General features: G+C 39.3%; 1 protein-coding gene across 1 annotated transcript; it reads left to right on the top strand.

Annotated features, from left to right (window-relative positions):
- Positions 1 to 1383: 1383 nt before the first annotated feature.
- LOC111871560 (nuclear transcription factor Y subunit beta) lies at positions 1384 to 25956 on the top strand. Its single transcript, XM_023864758.1, has 4 exons — positions 1384 to 1757; positions 15638 to 15990; positions 17895 to 17961; positions 21624 to 25956. The coding sequence occupies exons 1-4, from the start codon at positions 1667 to 1669 to the stop codon at positions 21728 to 21730; spliced, it is 618 nt and encodes a 205-aa protein (XP_023720526.1). The 5' UTR covers positions 1384 to 1666; the 3' UTR covers positions 21731 to 25956.

The following is a 25956-nucleotide window of genomic DNA, read 5'->3' as shown; positions in this document are numbered from 1 at the left end:
AAATGCATTATAGAGACTTGAGGGCTGCTGGTCAATAAATTTAATGTACAGCACAACTACTAAAATTACAATCTGTTATATGGTGGTCCAAATGCCCTTAAGCAAACTGGAATATTAAACAGTTCATTATTTCTTGTGAACTGGGAAAGGATTATTGGTATAAGAGGAGTATAAAATTATACAGGATTTCAAGGCAGTATAAAGTTATTCTGAATTTCTGGGTAGGGCAGTATAAAATTATACAGAATTTGTGGGTAGGGTTGCATAAAATTATACTGGCTCTAAGGCCAGTATCAGTTGTACAGGATTTGTTTGTGGGGCAGTATAAAATTATACTGGCAGTAAAAAATTGTACTGGATTTCTGGGGAAGGTAACAAAAGTACACTGGATTTCAGGAAAATACAAAATTATACAGGATTTGTGTTCAGGGTGGTATAAAATTATCCTGCCTATGAGGGCAGTATGAAACTGTGCTGGAGTTCTGGCAGGGTAGTATAAAATTATCCTGGATTTCAGAGTGGTACAATATATAATGAATTCGAGTGCATTATAAAATGATGCTGGATTTCAAGGCAGTATGAAGTTATACAGGATTTCTTGGAAAGGCAGTATCAAATTATAAAGGATTTATGTTCATGGCAGTATAAAATTATACTGGATTTCAGCATAGTAAAGTGCAAGACATACAAGAACTTTTGTCAGTCCAGGCTATGTACAGGAGATTATGCCTTTTCTCAAGAAGCTCTCTCTCTACTACTGCCAAAAGCTTAATTGCCGCCAAATTTAAGTCTCTTATTTTTGGGAAATAATTCAGGTCAAAGTTAAAGGCACATTACGACCATCCCATCTATATGCCAGTCGGCTGCCCGCAATTGGAACTGCATGTGAGCCAATTGAGTACTAGTGGGTGTCAGAGACATAAATTTGTCAATGTCCTATCTTTGGATTGTTCTTGGTATTGTTTCATAATATTAGCCACCTGCTACCAGGACCGATTGAGATTAAAACCCCCATCCCTGTGGCAGTTTCTGGGTTGAATCTTGTTCCCACTGATCTCCTTTAATAAGCTTGTTATTAGCTCAGCTATCATGCAACCTGAACACATGGTCACAGAAACATTGGTAATTTTTAATCAGATGACATTGCTGATTGCCTGAGAATATTTTATCAGCTCTAGCAGCCATGAAAGCTCCAGATCTTACAATTTTTATTTCTCACATGTCGCTGTTGTCGAGGGGGCTGATGTGGATGTTTTGGAGAGTTAAGAAGCGTAAAAAGTCACGAGCAGTCTCGAGCGTCACGAGCACGTTATCGTCACAAACGGTATCCATTAAATATTCATTGAAACGGTGTATTAGAGGTCCTCCGTTGATAGATGGCAGCAACAGTCGTTTGCTAAGCGCAGCAGATTAAATCATCTGCATCTCTAACCTGGTAGAAGGGTGTAGAACGTGTAGAACGAGAGGTGTAAATGGATATAGATCATCTAGATGATCTAGATATCGCCAGATATTTCCATAGCGTTCCGTAGTAAGTCGGGAATCAGTGATCTTTGTTTTTCGTCTGTCTGATTTGCTGTGGTAGAAAGCAGTAGGCTTTTCGCAGTTGGTACCATAGAAAGCCACAATTATTTATTTCACCCCGGATTATAAACATCGTATAGAGATGGATAATAGTGAGAGCGGTGACGATTTGGGAAATAACTTTCTTACCGTCGAATCACAAAGCTATATGGTTCAGGGAGAAGACCTCGATGGTAAGGTTATGTTCAATATGGAAGGAAATGTGTGGAGTGCTGGTAACTGTATAAGAATTTTATAGCATGCAGTACTGACAATACAACTGAACTGTCATGAGAGGTTGGACGGTATTTTAAATCGTGCCTTCATGACAGGAAGCAAATAGCCATGAAGTCACCATTGTTAAATTGTAGAACGTACTAATACTACGACAGTAGGAAGCATGAAGTTCCTCAGACTCTTGGCCTGCTGCTCTTTCATATGTGTGTGTGTGTATAGCATAGCAGCCACTTGCGTACAATCATAAACTCTCATGCTAAATACATACATTGTATTGCATTGTATTTTATTTCATCCGTTTTGCTACATAGTAACACTTGGACACGTCATTCGGTAATACAAGTTAACAAAATAAACTGCAGAGTTACAAGCATACTACCAACATTTGTTACAATCATAAGCAATATATAAATACATTCCAAAAAATATACAAACTACTATATATAGCTCATGAATGGCTATGACATCCAAACATAAGTACTTGCACCATCCACTTTTTTATTAAAACTAACAAATTCATTTATCATATAAAAAGAATGTTTCAATAAAAATGATTACAAGTCTTTTTTTAAAAGCTGAAAAACCATCGAGTTTTTTATTTTGTTTGCACCTTACTATACAATTCTATCCCCATATTTACCACACTTTTTTAAATCATGTAGTTCTGTAGAATTGAACATGAAAATCCTTGTTTATTTTGTATTATAACTATGAATATTTATATTTTGGATCAAATCTGCTTTGTGCTTTTTTCTGTAACATAACACCTGTAAGATATACAAAGATGTGACCGTGAGGATGCCATAATATTTAAAAATGCATGACTCTTCTTTACCAAATCCACTAATTATTTGCAGCACCCTCTTTTGAATTTTAAATACCTTTATACTATCACTATCACCACCTTCCCCCCAAATATTATTCCATATCTCAATAACGATTGAAACTTTCCAAAATAAATGCTTATTAACATATTTGGACTCAAAACTCCTGTTAGTGATTTAATTATATATAGGATGTTTTACTAAGTTTTGAATGTAATGACTGGATGTGGGTATTCCATTTAAGGTTTTCTATAATATCTATACCTAAAAATCTCAGTTCCGATGAGTAAGTATTTTCGAAGTTGTTATAGAGTATTTGCGGTCTAACTGCAAACCTATTTTTACTAAGATGGAATGACATAGCAGCTGTTTTTTTTTAATATTTATTAAAAGGTTATTTACCTGAAACCATGTTTCATGATCTTATTTATTTTTTGTTGAGCTACAGCTTTATCTTTATCAATAACAAGTACATTAATATTGTCTGCAAACAATACAATTTCCGCACCTTGTACAGTTAGTGGGAGATCATTTATATACAGAAGAATAAGTAGTGGTCCCAGGATTGACCCCTCTGGTACCCCATGTATTGTTTCTCTTAGGAGTGATATATATGTATTTTGGATGATATTTTTATTCATGTGATTTATTTCAACAAATTGTACTTGGTGAGATAAGTAAGATTTAAACCATAAATTAGTAACCCCTCTGATCCCATAGTAATTTAATTTATCTAGTAATACGTTGTGGTTTATCACATCATATGCCTTTGTCAAGTCAAAAAATATTCCTATAACGTGTAACCGTCTATCCATCGCCTCCTGTATACTCTCAGTGTGAAGGTCTGGGAAGCTGTTTCTGTCGATTTGTTTTTCCTAAATCTATTTTGCACTTCTGTTAATATAGTATATTTTGTTACAAGGGATATCAACCTGTTATACACCACTTTTTCTAGTATTTTGGAGAAAACCGTCAAAATTGATAGTGGCCTGTAATTACAAACTTCCTGTCTTTTCCCTTTTTTGTACAGTGGTCTTACTTTAGCTATTTTCATCTTATCCGGAAAAACCCCCAATTTTAAAGAAGCACTGAAAATATATACTAAAGGTTTCTTTATGTAATGTGAACATCTCTCGGCTAAATATTCTGGAATTGCATCAAGGCCTGCAGATGGTTTACCTCTTAGACTTTTTATTACCCTCTCTATTTCAATTTCGGTAATAGGGAGCCAAAGCATTGTGTTCATTTCATATTCAGTCCTCTCTTGTGAGGTTTGTACTGGAGAATGGTTAATATTATTCGCTAAAAGATCTTCAACACTTTCAATAAAAAAGGAATTCAACATGTCTGCCATTTTTTGTGGCTTTGAAGTTTCCTCACTTCCATTCTTTAAACTAGTTATATAGTCGCCCTGTCAAGAATTTCCAGTTTCCTTATTTATTATTTGCCAAATTGCCTTTGTTTTGTTATGTGAACTTAACATGAACCTATCATTTTCTTGTCTTTTAGCTTCTGTTATAACCCTTTTATAGATTTTCTGATATCTATTAATGTATGCTAATACATCGTTTGAAAAATTTGTATTTTTCTTTAAAGTGTTTAAAAGTCTCTTTTTCCGACTTGAAACCTTTATCCCCTGGGTAATCCATTTAATCTCATTACAGTTTTTCTTATAAACTGTCTTTAACAGAAAAGCTCTTTCAAAACAGTACAACAATCTGTTCAAAAAAGTATTGTAAGAGGTATTTACTTCATCATATAAAAGAACATCTTCCCAGGATTCCATCTCAAGTAGAAGGTTGAAATCTTCTATATTCCTGCCTGAAAACTGTCTTCTTGTAAGTTTTTTTCCATCTTGTTTTAGGCTTATTTACCTTTATATGTAAGATCTGTGCAAAATGATCTGAATACCCCAAATCTAACACTTCCGTTAAGTTTTTACAGTATAGCTTATCAGTTATCATAACATCTATTAATAATATTGAGTTTTTGTGACCCTTGTTGGAGATGTAAAAAAGTAAAGCTATCCTTGTACCAGGTCGTGAAGGCCCGTAGTGTTGTGAGACGTTGAGGGTCCCACATTATCTAGACAATCGGCTCAAAGATGGTAAGGTTGTCAGCCTTACTCGCTGGCCGCGCTTTACTCCTCAGGAAAATTATTTAATTAATTCCTGGTACTCATTTCTGTTAGAGGCTGAGTAAACCCCAGGGCCTAGTGCGGCTGGAAGGATTAGGTCAACTGAAAAAATCCAATGACCTCATCGGGACTTGAACCCGTAACCTTCCAGCTTGTAGCATAGCCCCTCAACCACTATACTACCACGTGCCCGTGTTGGAGATGTAACTGTATTTATCAAGTTATAAGTTTCTAAAAGAGTCAGTAATGCAGTAAGCTGTGCGTTATCTTGCAAGAAGTTTATATTCCAGTCACCACACAGAATTAATTTCATACCTTTCATTTGCACTTTAAAAATCACTATTTCCAACTTATTAAAAATGTATAAAAGTCACTATGTGGTGATCGATAAATACAAACTAAAATTAGCTTAAAATCCACTAGTTCCACTTCAGTCATCTCAAAATCATTTTCACTACCCATGCTTCTTAAATAACTTACTTCTCTTGCTTGTAAATCCTTACATACCCATATACATGAACCTCCACCATTTCTACTAATTCTACTAAAATTTTTTACTAATTTATAATATTCAATATTTAATGTTCTCATTTGTTCATCATTTAGCCAATGTTCAGAGAAACATAGGATACTGTACTGGATTTTAGGTCCTCACAGCTGTGACTGTGAAGAGTTCAGTTTTCTGGGATGTAATGCCCTGTAGTCAGGTGAAAGCCAACGTTTCAGAGCAACATCCCATACATCTTCAGGACTGAAGAATAATCCAAGCAAGAAATCAGCATGAAGCAAGCAGCATTGGTTGACTTTCACCATACTACACAGCATTTTAACCCAGAACACAGCTCTTCTTTAAACCCATACTGTGTGCTGATGATACTAGTATTATAACTTCATATTTGGAAATTGACTACTTGCAGAAGCATGTGAATGATCCTTACTGGCATGAACAAATGATTTAAATCCAGTAAACTTACAGAAAATTTTGTAAAAAGAATTCATGAAATGTTGTAAGAGCAAAACCTAATATTAATCTCAATGTAGGGTTGAAAAAGTAGAAACATATTTCTTGCCCACAAAATTTATGTTAAATTAAATTGGAAAACGTATTGAATATGTGAGTTTGCCTTTCATGACTAGGCCACATTGGAATTTGAGAGTTTTCCAGCATTCTGGTAAACCCTGCAGTTTACATCTTCAGGACTAACAAGTTTTTGAGGTAGCTCTTGTATTAGACATTGTTGGAAGCCATCAAAGTGATAAAACGCCCTCATATCTTTCAACTGTTCAGATGGATACCAGCTACCCCTGTAACAGGCCATGAAGGCCCATAGGTCTGTGAGATTTCATTCATTCATTTTATTTGGCATTCATAATTGCTACAACAGTAACACTTGAACAAGTCACGTCATTAAATACATCATTCTTGAAATCCTTTTGCCCAGATGCCTAAAGGATTAGAATCTGTCAACAATAAATAATCACTCTTGATGTGTTTCACCTATAATTAAAATATAACACACTATCAAACCAGATAAATAATAAAAGTAGATACAATTGTGTACTGCACATCTTCAAATAGTTGCACTGGGTTGTTGTTTCAATTTCCATGGTAGCAGCCTGTTCGAATTTTTAGCTTATTTCTATTGAAGCCGTAATATCTAAGGACACATTTAATAGATTAAAGTACAATACTTGAATTTTGAAATGTTTAATAATATCTGTTTTTTTTACATCATTTAAAAAATAAAAAGTAACAATTTTTAAAAGTCAAGGCTCCCACATTTTCTTTAGACAGTCAGCTCACAGATGGTAGTAAGGTTGTTAGCCTTACATGCCAGCTGCCTTTTAACCCCCAGGAAGATTCCTGATACTCATTTCTGTTAAGAGGCTGAGTCAACACCAGGGCCATAGTGTGGCTGGAAGGATTAGGTACACTGAAAAACTCTGCCTCATGAGGACTTGAACCTGCTACCTTCTGGTTTGTAGCATACTGCCTCAACCAACTACGCTGTCAGGTGCCCCTTCAGATGGATACCAACTGAGTAAAACTTGGCTTACCTCTTCTCTCCCAAACTCACTGCTGAACAACCTTCATCAAGCAGTCACTGAACTTCTTTCCTGCCCACATGTGGAGAAAAAGGAAGGATGAAGAGGAAATCTTCCATCACCTTGTGTCCTAAACTCAGGGTGGGTAAAACGTTTTTCCCTCTCCATTTCAGGACCACCAGTTTGTCAGAACATTGTGCATCACCTCTTTTCAGTAATCACTTGGTCACTGAAGCATTATATATCACTTCCTTTCACTGATCAAATGGATGCTCCTTATTGGTTAGCATCCTTCTCTGTTTATCCACTCATGGCTTCACCTCTTACACAGTCCCTAATGTGACAAAAACATCCCACCACCCAACTTTAATGTTTGCTGAAAAGTTGTAAAACTCTCACCATTTGAATTGGCCTAGTCTCGAAAGCCAAAGCCACTTGTAAAACTCCATCTGAAAATCTAGAAAATGTGGGAGCCTCGACGTTTCACAACCCTATGGGCTTCCATGGCCTGTTACAGGAACAGCTTTACCCTTCACACACTGAATGTATTGTCACCAAATTAAGTTCATTATTCTTTGCTGTGAGGTCAGTCACATCATTCCTAAAGATATAAAATTTTAAACTTCGTTTACTTTGCTTGCTTCCATTACGTTATGTTATGTGTAGTAAATTTCTGAGAACTTCAGCAGATAGTAAAAGAATATGTTATGACTGGAAAATCATTAAAATAATGGCAGCTCTTAAAACAAAGTCTTCTGTAGGGAATTATGTAAGAATTTAGTATTCTTTCACTAGTTAATGAATTCTTACTTTCATTATTATGGAACAGTTATGAACAAATACAGTATAATTACAAGATATGAATATAACTTCCATGTGTCACACATTAATCTCAGTAATCAGCAGAAAGGAGTTCAGCGTAATGGAGTGAAGTAATGCAGTCATTTAGCGGCCTCCGTAGTCTAGAGGTAACGTTCCCACCTCATGACTCGTAGTACACGGGTTCAAATACCTGGCAGAGGTTGTCGAATTTTTAAGGGCGGAAAAATTCAGGGAACAAGTCTTCCCGGAGGGACTTTAAGCCGTGGGTCCCGTGTCGTAGCTTTATGGCACGTAAAAGAACCTCATATTTCCAAAGGAGGTCACTGAGCCAAATTAACGGACGTTTCCCACCCAACAGCAGTCTCTAATACTTCTGGTAGATGGGGGAAGCATTATAGATACCTCTCAGCTAGTAGAGCCGGTCTCACTGGCTGGGTGGGACTGATGGTAAGCACCAGTACCGGTAGGATATAGAGACTGGTAGAAATCATAGAGGGAAGCACAATGGACCAATACAGGTCTCAGTGCATGGGGAAACCCACCCTCTCCAATAACTAACTAACTAATGCAGTCATTTTCTTCTTACAGTGGAAGTTAAATCATTATAAACTGTTAAGGCACCACTGAATGAGTATCTTCCACCTTACTCATTCTTCTCCATAGAAGGATTTACCTTAAAATTAGTCAGTTATAAATACATACAAGTAATGATGATGCTTTTTTAATATAATTTCTTTGGTATAATACTGTATTATCCCTGGTTCCTATCCATTGTGTACTGGGAGCTCTTCCTCCAGGTGAAGCAGCCAGGACGTGAAGCCAACTCCTCACCTCCAACTGGTGCCGTGGTCAAGTGTATGTGGATCTATATCTCCACTACCCTGTACATCTTCATGGTGTAGTGCTTAATAAGTTAAGATCAGGGACAATATTACTTTATAAAACTGTATTATCAGAGGTGACTGTATATGTATGTTTCTGTGTTTGTATTTGTATTTGTATTGGAAGCCATTGTGTTTGTGACTTGGTCTCCATCCATGGCCGTGACTGATAAAGGATCTACAGAATGCAAATAATTTCTATTCTCTTCTTTGCCAGTCTCGTGCATCTTGTATTATTATTATTATTGTTATTATTATTATTTGGAGGAGGTGGGTTATCCCATGCACTGGGACCATTTATTAATCTATTGTGCGTCCCCCTTTTTAATTATTCTAACTAGTCGCCATGCCCTTCCAGTACTGGTGCTCACTATCAGCCCCTTTCTACCAGTGAAGTCAGCCCTCTCTGGTAGTGGTCCCTGATACTTGCCCCATCTACCGGAGGAATTGGCAACTACTGGGGCGGGAAACTTGCCTAATTTTGCTCAGAGGTCTCCTAGAGACATGAGGATCTTTTACGTGCCGTAAATCTACGACACGGGACACACGGCTTAAAGTTCCTCCCGGAGGACTTATTCCCTGAATTTTTCCGCCCTTAAAAATTCCACAACCTCCACCGGGTTTGAACTCGCATACCTAGACTACGGAGGCCACTATGCATCTTGTTTATCATAGGTCAGGAAGACTTTTTTTTTTCATTCTTAGGAACAGCCCGTTCAAAATTATGTGAGAAACTCTTTAATATCATCGAACATGTGAGTGACTCTTGACGGGATTTTGCATTGGATATCAAATTTACTGACCACTTACAGGTCATAACTACAGATAACTATAATACTATCACTATATCCACACTTAACAATTCAGTAGAGGTCATTCTAAGTCTTCCAGCCTACAGTGTCTTCACTATAATGGCTTTTAACAATGCCTGTTCCTCTGTTTCTGTGCTGAAGTCCTGTCTGAATGGTAGCTCCCAGCTGCTCCTGTTACAACTGACTTTCAGGTTAGTGACCATTTCACACCAACCTCCTAGTCACAGGCAGACTTTCAACTAACAACTGACTTGCTAAAGTCAAAGCCAGAGTTACTTTATGACTGGCAGTATTGCACCAGTCAATTCGTCTTGGTGCCAAGCCCCTTGAGACTCATGACCAGAGATATTTTCTTCAAATGAACCATTTCCAACAGTTCTTTACTGTTGCATGCATATCCATTGCCATGGGAATGTGTTTACTAAGCCGTTCCTTAGCAGCAGCCATCTATTCTTCCTTATTAAAATCTGTGTGTAGCAGGGAATGTTGTTTCCCTGTTTGTTTCACAGTCATGGCCTAGAATGAGGTCTCTATGTCACAATATTATTGTGTTTGACTGGTTTACTGTAACGAATATGGTAGACAGGTAAAGTTGCCTCCATGCTTAATTAAGCACCACACAGTAGAATTATATGGGCAAGTGGAGATATACCTTCATGCATTCTTAGCCATGGCACTAGATTGATGTGAATGGCAAGGTTCCCCTCCCAGCCACTTTATCCCCTGGGAAATAGTTCCCATTGGATACTAGGCTGGATTGATGTTAGAGCCAGCCTGGGCAATGGGAAGAAGAGGAAAAATCATTGCCCATTCCAGAATTTGAACACTTATTCCTTGGTTGTCCAGCCCATGGCCTAAATATTGAATGAGGGTTGGAACTTTATTAGTGGCAACACTGCTGTAGAGACGCCATGCAATGGAACCAAATAATGTTGCTTATACCACACGTTAGGTACATACCTACCTTACCTCAGAGCAAATGGACTCTCCCTTCCCACATCACGCGCATGCTTAGTGACGAGAAGAACAGAGCCTCGTGTTAGCTGGCGGTCTAATGTAATGTTGTCACGATGTTTTCGAAACAGGAACAACGGAGTTGGATAAAGACTGAATGTGCCAGAGGCCATACAGCACAACAGTGTCATCAAGATCTTCAAGAAGGCTTGCGGGGAATTTGCATTGCCATACAGAACAGTGGCAAGGTGGGTAAAAGCCTTCGATGAGGTACGCCAAAATGTGGCAGACATGAATCGGCCAGGTCGTCCTAGTGTCAGTGAAGAATAAGTGTATGCTCTTTCTGTGTTACTTGAGAGTAATCGATGCCATACAATTCGTGAGCTGGCCCGAGAGACAGCATTAGTGCATACGACTGTGCTTCATATTCCGAAGGAACACCAGGGCATGAGAAAAATTGCATCACGATGGGTTCCGCATGATTTGACAGAAATGCAGAAATGGCTACGATACAACACTGCTCATAACCACTTGAAGTGCTATGAGCGTGAAGGAGAGGCTTTCTTATGCCGTATCATTACGCTGGATGAGACATGGGCCAAATAGTACGAGCCACAAATCAAACGGCAATTGAACGAATGTCATCATTACGGGTCACCACGAAAATCAGAAGTTCATCAGAACCCCAGCAGTTTGAAAGTTATGGTGATTCTAATGTACGACTGTGATGGTGTTATCCTCACTCATACCGTTCTCCGACAGCAGACCATCAGTGCACAGTATTACTATTCATTTTTGGAACACAACCTGTGACCAGATTTGAGAAAGAAGCAGCCACACTTTCTGCAGAACCAACCCATTATTTTGCAGGACAGTGCTCGGGCCGCATGCAGTGCAAGCTGTGGCTGATTTGTTCGATTGATGGGGCTGGGAAGTGCTGTACCATCCACCATACTCCCCGGACTTAAGCCCATGTGACTCCCACTTGATTCCTAAGATGAAGGAACCACTTCGTGGCATTCGCTTCAGAACTGTTCCAGAGATTCTTCAGGCAGTAGACCGCTCCATTCTAACTATCAGCATAACAGGCTCTGCTAAAGGTATCCTACGACTTCCACATCGCTGGCAATGGGTTGTACACAATGCTGGTGACTACATTGAAGGACAGTAAAACTTTGAAACATGCATCTATTTTGTATCAGTTGTAAATAAATAGTTGCCAGTATTAAAGATCCAACCCTTGTATGACTCTGTTATCATAGTTTACAATAACAAGTCATGTGTCATGTCATTATGGAGCTGAGCCCTTCTTGAGAAGCTGCCAATTGTGCAGCCACTCAAGGATTTCCCAGCGTTTTATGGAACCCAAAGGTTCATTACCGTGTTCACAAGAGCCCTCCACTGGTCTCAATCCTGAGCGAGAGCAATACAATCCATACCATACCATCTTATCTCTCTAAGATCCATTGTAATATTCTCCACCCACCTATGTCTTGGTCTTCCCAGTGGGCTCTTTCCTTCTGGCTTTCCCACCAATATCCTATATGCATAGCGTTTCTCCCCCATTCGTGCTATATGCCCTGCCCACCCCAACCTCTTTGAATTGATTATTCTAATTATACTTGGAGAAGAGTACAAGTTATGAAGCTCCTCTTTATGCAGTTTTCTTCAGCATCCTGTCACTTCATCCCCCTTCAGTCCAAATATTCTCCTCAACACCCTCAGTCTGTGTTCCTCCCTTAATATCAGAGACCAAGTTTCACACCCATACAGAATCAGAGGCAAAATTATAGTTTTGTATATTCTAATTTTTATGTTTTTGGACAGCAGATGAGAAGACAAAAGGTTCTGGACTGAATGGTAGCAAGCATTACCCAAGTTCAATCTGCTCTTAATTTCCTCCTTAATCAGGTTTTGATGTGTTATAGTTGTTCCCGATTATCTGAACTGTGCCACATTTGTTTTCTATTGTTATGTCATGATTTTGCCCTGCATTTTGGTGACGAGACAGCAACATATACTTAGTTTTCTCTGTCTTTACTTCTAGACCAACTTCCTTACTTGCATCAATTAAAGTTTGTGTGTTTTTCTTTATGGTATCTATATTATCACATAATTCACACAATTGGCGTAGACCAATAGCTGATGTGTCCCGTTTAATTTCAGCCCTGGTGATAAAGCATCTCCTTGTCTTAGACCATTCTGGATAAAATTTAAATTAAAATGCTTATGTTGTGCAAAAAGTGGTAGTGTCATAGTACTGTAGTAGTTTAGTATGACTTATATGGATGGAAAATTTTGGTAAACAAAAAGCAGAAACACTGTTTTCGGAAGTATTATTTTTTTTTGTGTGAAATTCTGAACATATATAGGAGTGTATTTTGTTGCAGAATGTGCACAATATTGTGACGTGTATCATAACTGATCCAACTTCTGACACCAGTGTAATGTGTATCGTTACTGAAGACACCGTTAGGATTGTGAATTGGTTTATTTAACAACCTACAAGTATCAGCTACAATTATTTATAACACAGTTGCGGGGTTTCACACTGTATAACCCTATTTGCAATAATCTGTTCACACTGTTGCAGGGTTTCACACTTTATAACCCTATTCGCAAATCAATTCACTCTGTTGCCAGTAGTCTACACGTATTCACAGTACGGAGCTATGTAAGTGTCCCTGTATCACACACTCCCAATTACATAATTACACACACGACCGGTTTTTCTTTCCACGATGGCTGCTATACTCCAACTCAACTGTAGGCTGCTGACTGGAGAACTCACTTTGGCGGCTGATACACTTTTAACTGACAACAACAACTGAACTCAGCGATGGCCACATTTCAACTCGACTGTCTTCGTAGGCAATGTAGTTCTCTTATATAGTCGCAGCGTCCTCCTGTTACGCAATCGGAACCGCTGTCGGCTGTTACCCGTGTCACAGCTGCGTTGCGTGTTATGTCACCATGGAAGGGGGAATGGAGTGCTGGCTCACCTGCCACGTCACTGCTAGGTAGGGAGGGGTTGTCCTCCATTGCACAACATGTCACACTGCTCTCTCCTTAAGGCTGTTCGTCCCGAATAGCCTAACGTTGCACCCCCGTTCCTTTTCTTTGGAGGCTGTGCTTTCTCGTCTCTTGTTTCGGCTACTCCTCGCAGCAACTCTTATCCGGCCGTTACAACCGCTCCCCTCTGAAGACCTGCTCGCCTTGAGCGGTTTCCTGCTAAGTTGCCTAGAAGATCCCACTGTATCACACTCATTCGTCGCGCATGCACTCCTTATCAAGAGGCCGGTACCTCTACATTACCGGTACCTCCTCTGCTTGAAGTATCTTTTTCCGTTTTGGAGGGGGTCGTCCCCTCCACAGGGTCCAATCCTTGCCTTGTCGTAGGCCGACAGAAAATCCGGCTACTCCTTTGGCGATCTGCAGTCTTGCAGTTTTCCTCAGGTCTGGTTTCTTCACATATCACGGCTTTCTGTCGCCTAGGTCCTCCACTTCATTTCTGCGTTGTAGTTCCTGTCTCAGGCCTCGGTTGCGTTCTGGGCCTTTCCACAGTCTTCCCGAACGTCACATCATCCTTGTTTCGTTCCACGTGCCTGTGTCCTGCACAGTGTGTAATCTTTATTCCGGTGGCTGTCACTTCTTTCCGCTGGCATCCGAAGGTTCCCTGGGGAGTTTCCTTCTTGAAGGCATTTCTGCAATGTCGTGCCACTGTCGTGCTACGGGATGTCTTCCTGCAGGTGGCAGCCAACTTCATCCGGGATCCACGACTTCCTCGTGTCGGATTCTTCATCCGGGGTCCACAGTTTTCTTGTGTCGAATTCATTTTTCGCTGATTTCGGTCCCTACGCCTTCTCTTCTTCGGTTCTCCAACCAGCATTACTTCGGCGTCTTCTACGGGTACCTCTCGTAATTCTGCCGCCTCAGGTTTCTTGTTCACTGAGGCCGGCTCTTCTTCTGAATGTGCCTCCATCTCTTGGCAGGCCATAGTCTCATTGTGGTTGGCATTCACCCTTTTCTCGCATGGCGGCCGTCGTTGCTTGGATAGCTTCAGTTTCATGTTGGAGCGTCTCATCCAACTCTGACCGCATAGATCGCATTTCCGCCTTCATTTCTTCCTTGTCAGTTTTGATTTTCTCTCGCAGTTTTTCTTGGCCGACTCTCCTCTCCTCTTGGTTGGCCTCCATAATGGCCAGCAACTCTTTATGGCCGGTTTTCCTTTTGGCCTCCGGCTTTTCTTGGTAGGATTTCATGCTGGCGTCCATTCATGCCAGCATTTCTTCTTTGTCAGTTTTTCTATCGGCCGACGCCTTTTCTTGGTAGGCGTCTAGTTTTGTCAGCATGACGTCGGTTTGTTTTTGGTTGGCGTCTAATTTCGCCAGCATGGTATGTGTTTTTTCTCGATCAGCTCTGATTTCCTTCAGCAGGAGTTCAATCATCTGCTGTGATTCCATGTTCTTTTCGCGTGTATAAGTTCACAATCCCACTTCTGACACCAAATGTAACGTGTTTTAGTTACTGATCGAACTTCTGACACCAGTGTAACGTGTTTCGTTACTGAAGACGCCGTTTGGATTGTTAATTGGTTTATTTAACAACCTACAAGTCTTGGCTACAATTAATAATAACACAGTTGCGGGGTTTCACACTTTATAACCCTATTCGCAATAATCTAATTACACTGTTGTGGGGTTTCACACTTTATAACCCTATTCGCAATAAACTGTTCACACTATCTTCAAGAGTCTTCACGTATTAATAACGCGGGAGCTATACAAGTCACTCTGAATTACACACTCCAAATATAACTGTACTACAGCACACACAAAGTCTTGAAAGCACACAATAAGTCTTCCACTTGCTGACTTCTTAGTTATCCCACACTGTCACATAAAATCTTGTAACCACGCATTTGGGTCTTCTTACCGCGACTGCTGCTATATTTCAACTCAACTCGTAGGCTGCTAGCTTGAGAACTAACTTCGGCGGTGGCTATGTTTTAACTCACAACAACAACAACTGAGCTCGGCGACGGCCACATTTCAACTCGCTTCGTAGGCTGTGTGGTTCACTTATATAGTTGCAGCGCCTGCCTGTTATGCAGTGGGTACCGCTGTTGGCTGTTACCCATATCACAGCTGCGTTGCGTGTTACATCACCGTGGAGGGGGAGAACGACTCACCTGTCACGTCACTGCTGGGCAGGGAAAGGTTGTCCTCCATTGCGCAACATGTCACAATATGTTTTGGAATGATGAGAGTTAGCAGAATATATAAAATTACAGAAGCTCACTGTTAAACATTTTCAGTGCCATTCTGTTTCCATTGTTATTTCTCTCAACTTTTCCGCCAGATGATGGAGATGCAGCCCTTACAGCAGAAAACACAGATGACTCAAATCAAGGTGGTGGAGACAAACCTGGATATCCACTACGAGAACAAGACCGTTTTTTGCCAATTGCCAACATTGCCAAAATAATGAAGAGAGGAATACCAGAACCTGGAAAGATTGCGAAGGATGCTCGTGAATGTGTGCAGGAATGTGTCTCAGAGTTCATTAGTTTTATTACCAGTGAAGCTAGTGATCGCTGCCATATGGAGAAAAGGAAAACAATCAATGGAGAAGATATCTTATTTGCAATGACAACACTTGGGTTTGATAATTACGTGGAACCCCTAAAGCTGTATCTTCAAAAATACAGAGAGGTTTGTATTAGAAAGCCATCAGCTGTTTGCAGGATTCATTCATTCTCTGTGGAAGTCCATATGTTAATATTAGTAGAGAATGAGTTACAAACAGTTGATCTTCATATTTGACAGACTTATGTTGCAACATCTCCACACAACCATCAATGTTATACATAAACTTACATGATTATAAGAACAAAAAGGATAATACCAAAGAGCAAAAGCATTATGTAAATGCTACTTCTCAACCAGCTTTTAAAATAGAGATACAGTCAACTCTGGATTATCCGGGATAATGGTGGGGATGGAAATCACGATTAATCAAAAACCCGGTTAAGACAAATTTTATTAAAAGTAGTACTGTAATACTGTACCTTCATAATACTATAGGCCTGCCTGTATTTAAATTTATTCAGCCTCATTTTTATGTCATCTCATGGCCTATTTAATACTTATTTTACATTACACTGAAGTATGAATTAGTTATTTCAATCACAGTCTTCAACAACATCCAACACTTTTTACGAATATTAACACTTAAAAAAATTTAATATTGTCGTTTACTTTTTCGCAGCATTTTCCTTTTCTGTTGAATACTTAACACAACACGCTTCCTTTTACACCCTGACATTTTGCTAACACACTTGAAGATTGATACAAAGATACTAACTGGGGCGATGTATCTGTCCTTGAATCTTTCCACAAATCCTTGCAATCTTTCACCCCTACCCTAGAACATTGTGTTAGCATAACGGGACCAAAGAATGCAGAGCTCGGTTGACACTAGTGTGAAAATAGTGTTACAACTCGCCATGTGAAACAAAAGTGAATGAATATTAAACAACATATAAGCCTCAAAAAAGCCTCAGTAGCCCCGGTTAAGCTGCAAACCGGTTTTTCCACCCGCGGATAATCGAGAGTTGACTGTATTAAAACCACATGGAAAATTTGTGTGTGAAGTGTATGAAGTGATATGTTGACACAAGACAAAGCAGTAGCTTGGCCAGATTTGCAAGGAATTAATATGTCTACCTCATAAATGGGCACTGTGCTACAAGCCGGAAGGTTGTGGAATCGAATCACGATGAGGTCATTGGATTTTTTTCAATTTACCTAATCCTTCCAGCTGCACTATGGCCCTGGGGTTGACTCAGCCTCAGACAGAATTGAATATCAGGAATATTCTTGGGGGTAAAGGGCGGCCAGCGCGTAAGGCTGACAACCTTGCCGCCATGTATGAGCCGATTGTCTAGAAAATGTGGGACCCTCAACATTTCACAACCCAATAGGCCTCAGCGGCCTGTTACAGAGATACCTTTACTTTTACCTCATTAATGGAAGAAAATTATTACACACTATACACATGATATATCAATCTGTAAAAACAGAGTGAATTGGTCATGACTTAGCAGACTGTGATTGAAGTTCTACATAATATATAACTACTATGCATAAAGACGGCAATCACAGTGCCGTGCAGTCTGAAGCATGAACAGTCTTTGCTTGCTTGAGTACTGGGATCATGGGTTCAAATCCCACTCAAGGCATGGGTTTGTGCATTTATTTTGTGTTTGAATTGTCATGCATAGGTAAGGGCATTGTGGCAGTCTGATCCCCTGTCCAAGGAGTTGTACCAACTGCTTAAGATTAAGAAACTGTCACTGTCTACACCATCATTTTGGAATGCTCAGGGTCCCTGTCTAATATTTACATAGGTGCTTTCCCAAGGAGTAAAGTGAACTGAGTGAGATATTCACCTCCATCTAGTGCCAAGGTCTAGAATGTGTGGAATTTGCCTCATTATTCACTTCTTAATTATATGGAATTTAGTTGCAGAGGCTATTTTCCTTTATTATACATCATCACAAAACTGTGTGCATTATGAACATGCTGTTGGTAATAATATTTTTTTTTCCCCCCAGGCAACCAAAGGTGATAAAACCTTGGGCTCTGGTGAGATGTATGAGGAAATGACTGAAGATGCTTTCAGTAAGTACAGTGAAACTGTTGCAAATATATATAGCACAGTTTTCAGTATTTTAATTTCATATGAAACATAACATTAATAGAAGGTCTCACGAATAAGTTCCTGGACTCATTTTTCATTTTGCGGTGGGAAGTCTGGCTAGGCTGATACTTGGGATGTTAGGTGGTGCAAAGGCCGCGCCATAGCTGATGCGGTTAGTCACTGGCTTCCCACTGTGGTGGCCCGGGTTCGATCCCAGGTCTGTTCAAGTGGGATTTGTGGTGGACAAAGTGGCACTGGGGCAGGTTTTCTCTGCGTACTTTGGTTCCCCTGTCAATCTTCATTCCATCAATTGCTCCACAATCACCCTCACCTATTATCTGGGGCTGGTACAATAGGCCAGAAGTGGCCTCAGTACAAGGTACTTATTCCCACCCCACTAGCAATAAAAGAAAAATATAGGTGGTGCAACAAGACCTAGCTTGTGTGAAAAGTTTGTATGAGCTGCATTCAATATTTGTTGAACAGTAGCTCGTTAGATCACTGTGTGTCTTTCGGTGGGCAGTGATGATACTTGGGATGTTAGGTGATGCAACAAGACCTAGCTCGAGTGAAAAGTTTGGATGAGCTGCATTCAGTATTTGTTGAACAGTAGCTCGTTAGATCACTGTGTGTCTTCAACTTTGTCCAGACGTGAAAATGGAGCTTATGGTGAAGTAGAGAGTGAATGTGAAATTTTGTATTAAACTGCAGAAATAATCAAGAGAAGCATTAGAGATGTTAAAGACAGTTTATGCTGAATCTCCTATGAGCAAGAGTATTGTTTTAAAGTGGTGCAAACATTTCAGAATGCTCACACCAGGAATATAAAAATTAATGATGATAGGACTCGAGGGATCTACTTCTCTCACAATTGTCATCCACCTATGTCTCATCTTAACATTGAATGGAAGATATATTCCATTTGTAAATTGTGTAAAATATCTCAGAGTAATCTTTGATAGGAGGGTTACATGTAGATTGCACGTAAAAATGATCGAAGCAAAGGCCTTCAGAACATTTATAAGATTGTATTCCCTATTCAAAAGTGAGAGATTAAGCACTAACATTAAACTGACCCTCCACAAAGTTCTCATTAGATCTTAAATGACTTATGCTAGTCCCGCCTGAGAATTCACGGCAGATACCTGTCTAGTGAAATTGCAGCGCCTACAAAACAAGGTTCTCCGCACCATTGGCAATTTTCCAACGCGCACACCAGTTCGACATTTACTTTCAAATTCATGGCTTTTCAAATTCCGAACCTATATTATTGTACAACAAAATTTTACAGGCAATAAGTGGAAGCCATACAAAATCATGATAATGAAAATGTTCGCAATATTGGACAAGGCAAAGCCTGACATAGAAAGTACAAGAAGCTTAAACTTGGTGGCAGTCAAGCATATGACAGTTCAAGTGACTAAACTGCCATTATAGCGGAAGCTACTAGAAATAGGGCATAATCTGCTGTACTGAGCCTGGACTGACAGAGGCCCTGTATATATTTAATGCATTTGTTATCATGTTTAACGTGTAAAATGTAAATATCATTTACATTATGTCAAATGACTTACTACTACAAACAGAATCTCTGACAAAAGAGAGACCCATCCTCTTGTCAGAGAGGGCACCTCACAATAACAAGACCTAAACTGTCAAACAGTAATAAATATCTGGTCATGAGCCCCAGATTGGGCTCGACACCAAGATTGACTGACTGACAACCAGTCGCAATGTGACTTTCACTTTGACTTGGACTTTGTTCAAGACAGTTACAAGGAAAATATATCACGAAGTAATCACAGGTGATGTCATGATAATCATAGAGCTGTCCTCCCAGTGAAAGGCCGACCCACCGATAGAAAGCACTCATGTCGCCAATTCTTTTCAGTGGCGTGCAGACACAATTACTACTCTGTAATTATATGCATTTCCGGACCCATGTTGTCATATACTTTTTTCTTCTCTCTACATGAGGAGTCCATTCCTGAAGTTTTGCCGTTGAGTTGTGATACACTCTGTATTGTTGTGTGCATGTATTACTTAGCAACGTTTGTTTCTGTGGTTCAGCTGTTCTTGCATGGGGCAAATATGCCACACTGTATTATGGGCCACTTCTCAACACAGTACAGTCTCTTGACATTACGAGCATAGTAATACTACTATCTTTTCTCACTTCAAAATGTTAAAGCCTTCCCTCAGACAGCTGAATGTTCGTGATTTTGAAGTGTGCTGTAAAATCATTCGCTTTAGCCTTGGTCTGTTAACTGGTACAGCATCTGATCATTCCTGGAAAAACCACTCAAAGAGTGTGGAATCCAGTTCTTCATTCTGTGTGACTGGTCTTCCATCACATAAAACAGCTGATCATACCATAACTTAGTGTCAAGGTGTTACAGAGGTCTTGGATGGTCAGTCTATGATCTTGAAGAATCAGATCCCTAACTTTCGCGACATTTTCTGTTGTGGTGCCAGTTGATGGCATCAGTCGATGTTCAGCCATTTTTGAAACGCTTATACTAGTCGTAAGTTTGTGTCTGGCTTAAGCTCTTGTCACCAAAAGCTTGCTTCAACATTTGGTGCGTTTCTGCGGCAGTTTTCCCAAGTTTAAAACAAAACTTTACACAGACATGCTGCTCTCTCAAGTCAGCCATCGCAAAACTGCAAACTCATGGAAACACAACAATGGAAATACGTTCACCAACAACAAACCCAACCACTCAACTTGACGCTGCTTGCCACACTGATTCAAGAAAGGTGTGTGGGGAGACACCTAGCAGTATTTCGATATACTCAACCATTCATGCGCAAAATTCAAATTTTGGGAACTTTTTGATACACCACGTATTTTGCTCTTTCACTCTTTGATGGGCACCTTCCTTCACAGAGACATATTACTTCAGACTTTGTGTTTAAGTCTAAGCCATTCTATTTCATTTCCATAATTAGGGTTAACCCAACACACACACAGCACATTTACATGGGATGGCGAGTGTTTTTTGATTGCTTATTGCAGTGCTCTATACTTGCATGCTGAGAGTGGCTCCTTAAGGTTCAGAAAATTTTGTATTTAGATTCTGAGATGCATACTTTCTTCTAGACAAGGAAGAGTCTCAGAAAGTGAGTAAACCATACTTCTACAGACTGAGCCTGGGAAGCAAAACTACAAGTACAGTTGGTACAGAAATTTGCAGAAAAAGTTTTCAGCTAGTTAGGAATTATGGGATTACTCATACTGATGAAAGTGCTGGAAGAAGCTCTCATTTTGTGTGAAATGATTTTGCACACAGTATGTAACATAAACGTTTGCAACTAAATGATGGTTCTCTTTATGCTTGTTGGACTGTGTTTACACTGTAAATCTCACATGAAACTTGAACCCATAAAGAAGCCATGTTGTGCACATATTACTTTGTTTTCCATAGAACATGTTTCAGATAGCTGACTATGCTGTGTGATTAAGAAGTTGCTGAAAAACTGTGTGAAGTATAAATTATAATTTGTCTTTGCAGAATATGTAAGGTGAAACTCATCTCTGACCAAAACTTTTTGAGATTGTCATTTGTGTAATTACATTTCCCATTTTTATCTTAAAGCTATCATCTTAGAGCCAAAGAGTTTAGAATTTGTAACTTGTTTGCAGATGCTCAGGCTTTGGCAGGCAACATCCTCACAACAGACCAGAATGGGCAGACAGAGACTGTAATCTACACATACCCTGATCAGATCCAACAGTTTCAATTGGCATGAAGTAGAACTTTAATGCAGGATGGTAAACTGTAGAACAGAGCTTCCTGTATGTTCAGAGACTGCATGGATGTTAAGTAACTTTACATTTAGCCCTTTGTTTCATGGCTTGAACAGTGGTTCCTGATATTTAAAGCAGACTGTGCTGTGAGACCAACTTGCTCTTGTTGATTCATAATTGATTTAACAGAGAAACCTAACAAGACTGTATGATGCAGAATCATTGAATGCATCCCCATTTGCAGACGTTTTTATGTGAATTTGCATACTTGTGGAATTTGTGTTCAGAGGTGAAAAACCATCAAGACAAAGCAGGGACCGATTGTATTTAAGAAAACGGACATTAAACATTTCACTGACAAACTTTCTTGCACCATTTTTGTGAGCAAAAAAAAAAAAAAAATCTACAAGCTCTACCGTTCCTTATGACAGCCCAACTCTGGGCACCAGTTGTGCAGTGGCCAGGAATGGGCTTTCACCATGGTACAGAAGTAATGAGAAACAAAATTTCTGTGTTAGTATATTAGTCATTTTTTCCTTCAAAGGTTTTAAGTTAATATACCTATTTAAAGTTGTATTTATTCTTTTGTAGGAGCAATATTCACTGAGTTTCAGAGATCCCCCCCCCACAGTAAATAAACTATCCTATATATTTAAATCTTTGGAAAGATTTATTTCAGTTCTAGAAATGATAATTTTCTAATGCAGAAATTTTATATACGTAGGTAAGTCACTAATTATCCGCAATGTAGCTATAAATTTTATTTAAATACAAATAGAAAACTTACATTAACATCATTTTTCAACATCGTCCCCTTGCTTTTCAACGCACTTGGTCCATCGTTGCACAAGCTTCATGATGCCCTCAGAAAAGAAGGTTTTCGGCTGAGCAGCGAGCCACACATGCACCGCTTCCTTCACTCCTTGGTCTGAGGTGAATCGATGGCCCCTTAATGCCTCTTTGAGTGGACCAAACAAGTGGTAGTCAGAAGGGGCGAGTTCAGGACTATACGGAGGATGAGCCATTACATCAAATTTGAGTTTCCGGAGGGTTTCAGCAGTGTGGGCAGCAGTATGTGGACGAGCATTGTCGTGCAGCAACACAACACCTTTTGAAAGTATTTCTCGGCGTTTGCTTTGAATTGCAGGCTTTGGCCTGTCAGTAAGCATTTCACTGTAACGAGCACTGTTTATTGTTATGCCCCTCTCCTGATAATGTTCCAGTACTGGGCCTTGTGAGTCCCAAAAGTCTGTAGGCATCAGTTTTCCTGCAGATGGTTGGCTTTTGAACTTTTTCTTGCTGGGCAATTGTGGATGTTTCCATTCTATACTCTGCCGTTTACTCTCCGGCTCACAATGATGGATCCATGTTTCGTCACCAGTGACGATTCTGTCTAAGAAGACGTCACGTTCGTTACCATAGTGATCCAAATGTTGTTGGCAGATGTCCAAGCGTGTTTGTTTATGCAACACTGTGAGTTATTTTGGGACCCATCTTGAACAGACTTTATGAAACCCAGGTCTGTTGTGGATGATTTCATAGGCAGAACCATAACTAATTTGCAGACGATTTGCCACTTCATCAATAGTCGCTCGTCTGTCTAACAGAACCATGTCATGTGCACGCTCACTGTTGTCCTCATTTGTGGCTGTGGATGGTCGTCTGGCTCCTTCCTCATGTGTAACACTTGTGCGACCATTTTTGAATTTTTCAATCCATTCGTAGACACTCCATTGCGGCAAAACACTGTTCCCATATTGTGCTGAAAGTCTTTGATGGATCGCGGCCCCTGATACACCTTCCGACCACAAAAACCGGATCACCGATTGTTGCTCTTCTTTGGTGCAAACAGAAAGCAGAGCAGCCATGATTAATAGCAAGGCAGCGATGATGGAACTGACCTAGCAACATCAAATGTGCGCAGAAACAGTGACAAGGAAACCACGCATGGCGATGTTGTGCAAAACGACAGTGCTGCCAACAGAAACACAGATACAACTGCATTGCGGATAATTATTGACTTCCCCTCGTATATTCATAGTTTATTCCCGAACATAAATTTTTAAATACCATATTTTTATCCCTAATTTTTAACCACAGATTCTTGGTTCAACAGGTATGAATTTATTTAATCATGTAACTTGTGTGTTCTTTGAATGTATACATTATCAGTTCAAACAGTTGTATGCTGGGACTTCCAGAGTGATGCACACAAGCATTTTGGCTTCCTAAATTGTCTGTGTGCAGGATTGTGGATTTAGTGTTGCCAGTGGATAGTTTGGTTAGGCTGTAAAGGAGAGGGCAAGAGGCAAGCACTATGAAAGAGCTCAGATCGGAGGCATCCACAAGCACAAGAATGTGTGTCGAAGATTTTATAAGACTAAGGGACTGCTGAATTGTGTTCAAACATTTGATTATCCTTTAGTCTTCAGATCTCATGTATGATTTGCAGTGTGTAACGCAAATGTGGGATGTTGACTGCTACAGTTTACTTTGACCCTATATGGGAGGAGTTGTATCTATTCAATTCAGTGGTTTGGCTAAGTTTTAGCTTGTTTGGAAGTATTTAGTCAAATGAAAAAGTGTAGCCTGCAGTGACACTACATTTCATTTATGTTAATAAAAGCACAGGAAATTGTATTGTAAATTAAGTGATGTGGCTAACAGAACAGTTATTTTTTAATTTGGTCAATAAAAGATTATTAATGTTAATAAAACCCGAATTTTGTTTAATCCATAGAAAATGTAGTTTGGTGTAAATAGATTCTCTCCCTCTGATTGGCGTTAACAAAATCTCTTGAGAATTCTTACTACAGATTTTGAGTACAGATATTCATCATTATCTGCAATTTGAACAATGTGATTTAATTTTAATATGATCAAATAATTTATAACAATCTTAATAAAACTGAAATACATAACTAACTAATTAAAGTAGTAGTGCTTTCTGCAATGAGTGGCAGGGATGTGGGAATTAAAGTATTATGTGAGAGGTGATGGAGGAATGCAAGGGGAGAAAGAGAAATTTGGCCCAGCCACTCAACCTTTCTGGCACATGTACTGTTGTGTGAGAAATCGAAGGTTGGGAGCAACTAGAAATGGAGAATATTGTAAAGACCTGATGGCCAACAGATTATCAAATACCTCTAGTGAAATTTTACCATTAACTTCCATGACCGTGAATACAAAACAAAGTACTGATGATTTTTTTCACCAATTCAATCCCCTTCTGTATCACCACAATCACCTGCTTCATCATTGTCTTTACGGATCTCACTGACTCATCCATCTATGTAGCAAGCTGTCTTTTTTGTATTTTTGTATTTTTGTTAATATTTACAAATATCAACTGTATCAGTCATCTAAAATATGTTTAGCAAGTTTAAAGTACATGTTGTTAATATGTTTTTAATGTTTGAGAGTAACAGAGAGACAGATTTTGTTGCTTATTGTGTGTCATTGCTAACAACTATTTAAACGTGTTTTGGAAATTAATCGAATTTTGTAATCCGACAGAATCTTCACAAGAGATTACTTGGTAATTATGTTATATGCATTCCCTAAAAGTTTTATCAAACTCCCATTGCTCATAAACTTATCCACTCTGGTGTTAAGCTTTGAGTACCGGATTTTATCGGATGGCACATAAACTGATATTTCTGCACATTTGCCCACCAGTGTAGATGGAGTCACAAGTTGTAAGTAATGTTAGGAAGATATTATGAAGGGTGAAGATATTTTATATTTTTAGAAACAGTTTGTCTGTGGCTCCTTGACTTGTTGACTGTAATCACTAGTGACTTAACTGGAACTTGTGAAATGTATATTTGCTTATCTTAAATGGGTTATTGACTGTTGGTTTCGTCTTTATCTACCTACACCATAATTTTTTATATTTTTGATAAATATCAATAGTTTACCACATCAGATGTCTTAATCTTTTGTTAATATGTGTTTATTTATAGGGTTATTAATAATACAGTGCTATGTAATCAGAGATAAATGACATTATTCAACAGAGGCTTTGAAAGCATTTTATTGGAGATACAAATTACTTAAGATAAAAAATAGCATCATAAGAAGTGGCGATTCATATCTGAAAATCAGTAATGTCTTGGCATGTATGTGATAATGTACAATGAAATCCCAGTTCAGTGTTTCTGCATTTAGTGAATATTTTTCCCGATCCCTGCCAAAATCTGATATAAACAAACCTATTATTTTCTCA

This window comes from Cryptotermes secundus, unplaced genomic scaffold (genome assembly GCF_002891405.2).
Source record: "Cryptotermes secundus unplaced genomic scaffold, Csec_1.0 scaffold1345, whole genome shotgun sequence".
NCBI classification, from domain to species: Eukaryota; Metazoa; Arthropoda; class Insecta; order Blattodea; family Kalotermitidae; genus Cryptotermes; species Cryptotermes secundus.
Note: the sequence above shows the minus strand (reverse complement) of the source record. Positions and strands in the feature narration are given on the sequence as shown.

Bases quoted from the DNA above. Each gene is read 5' to 3' on its own strand.
- LOC111871560 (XM_023864758.1), top strand. From the start codon at position 1,667: ATGGATAATAGTGAGAGCGGTGACGATTTGGGAAATAACTTTCTTACC. The intron at 1,758-15,637 runs GTAAGGTTATGT...CTTTTCCGCCAG, and splicing joins TCAGGGAGAAGACCTCGATG to ATGATGGAGATGCAGCCCTT. The intron at 15,991-17,894 runs GTTTGTATTAGA...TTTTCCCCCCAG, and splicing joins ATCTTCAAAAATACAGAGAG to GCAACCAAAGGTGATAAAAC.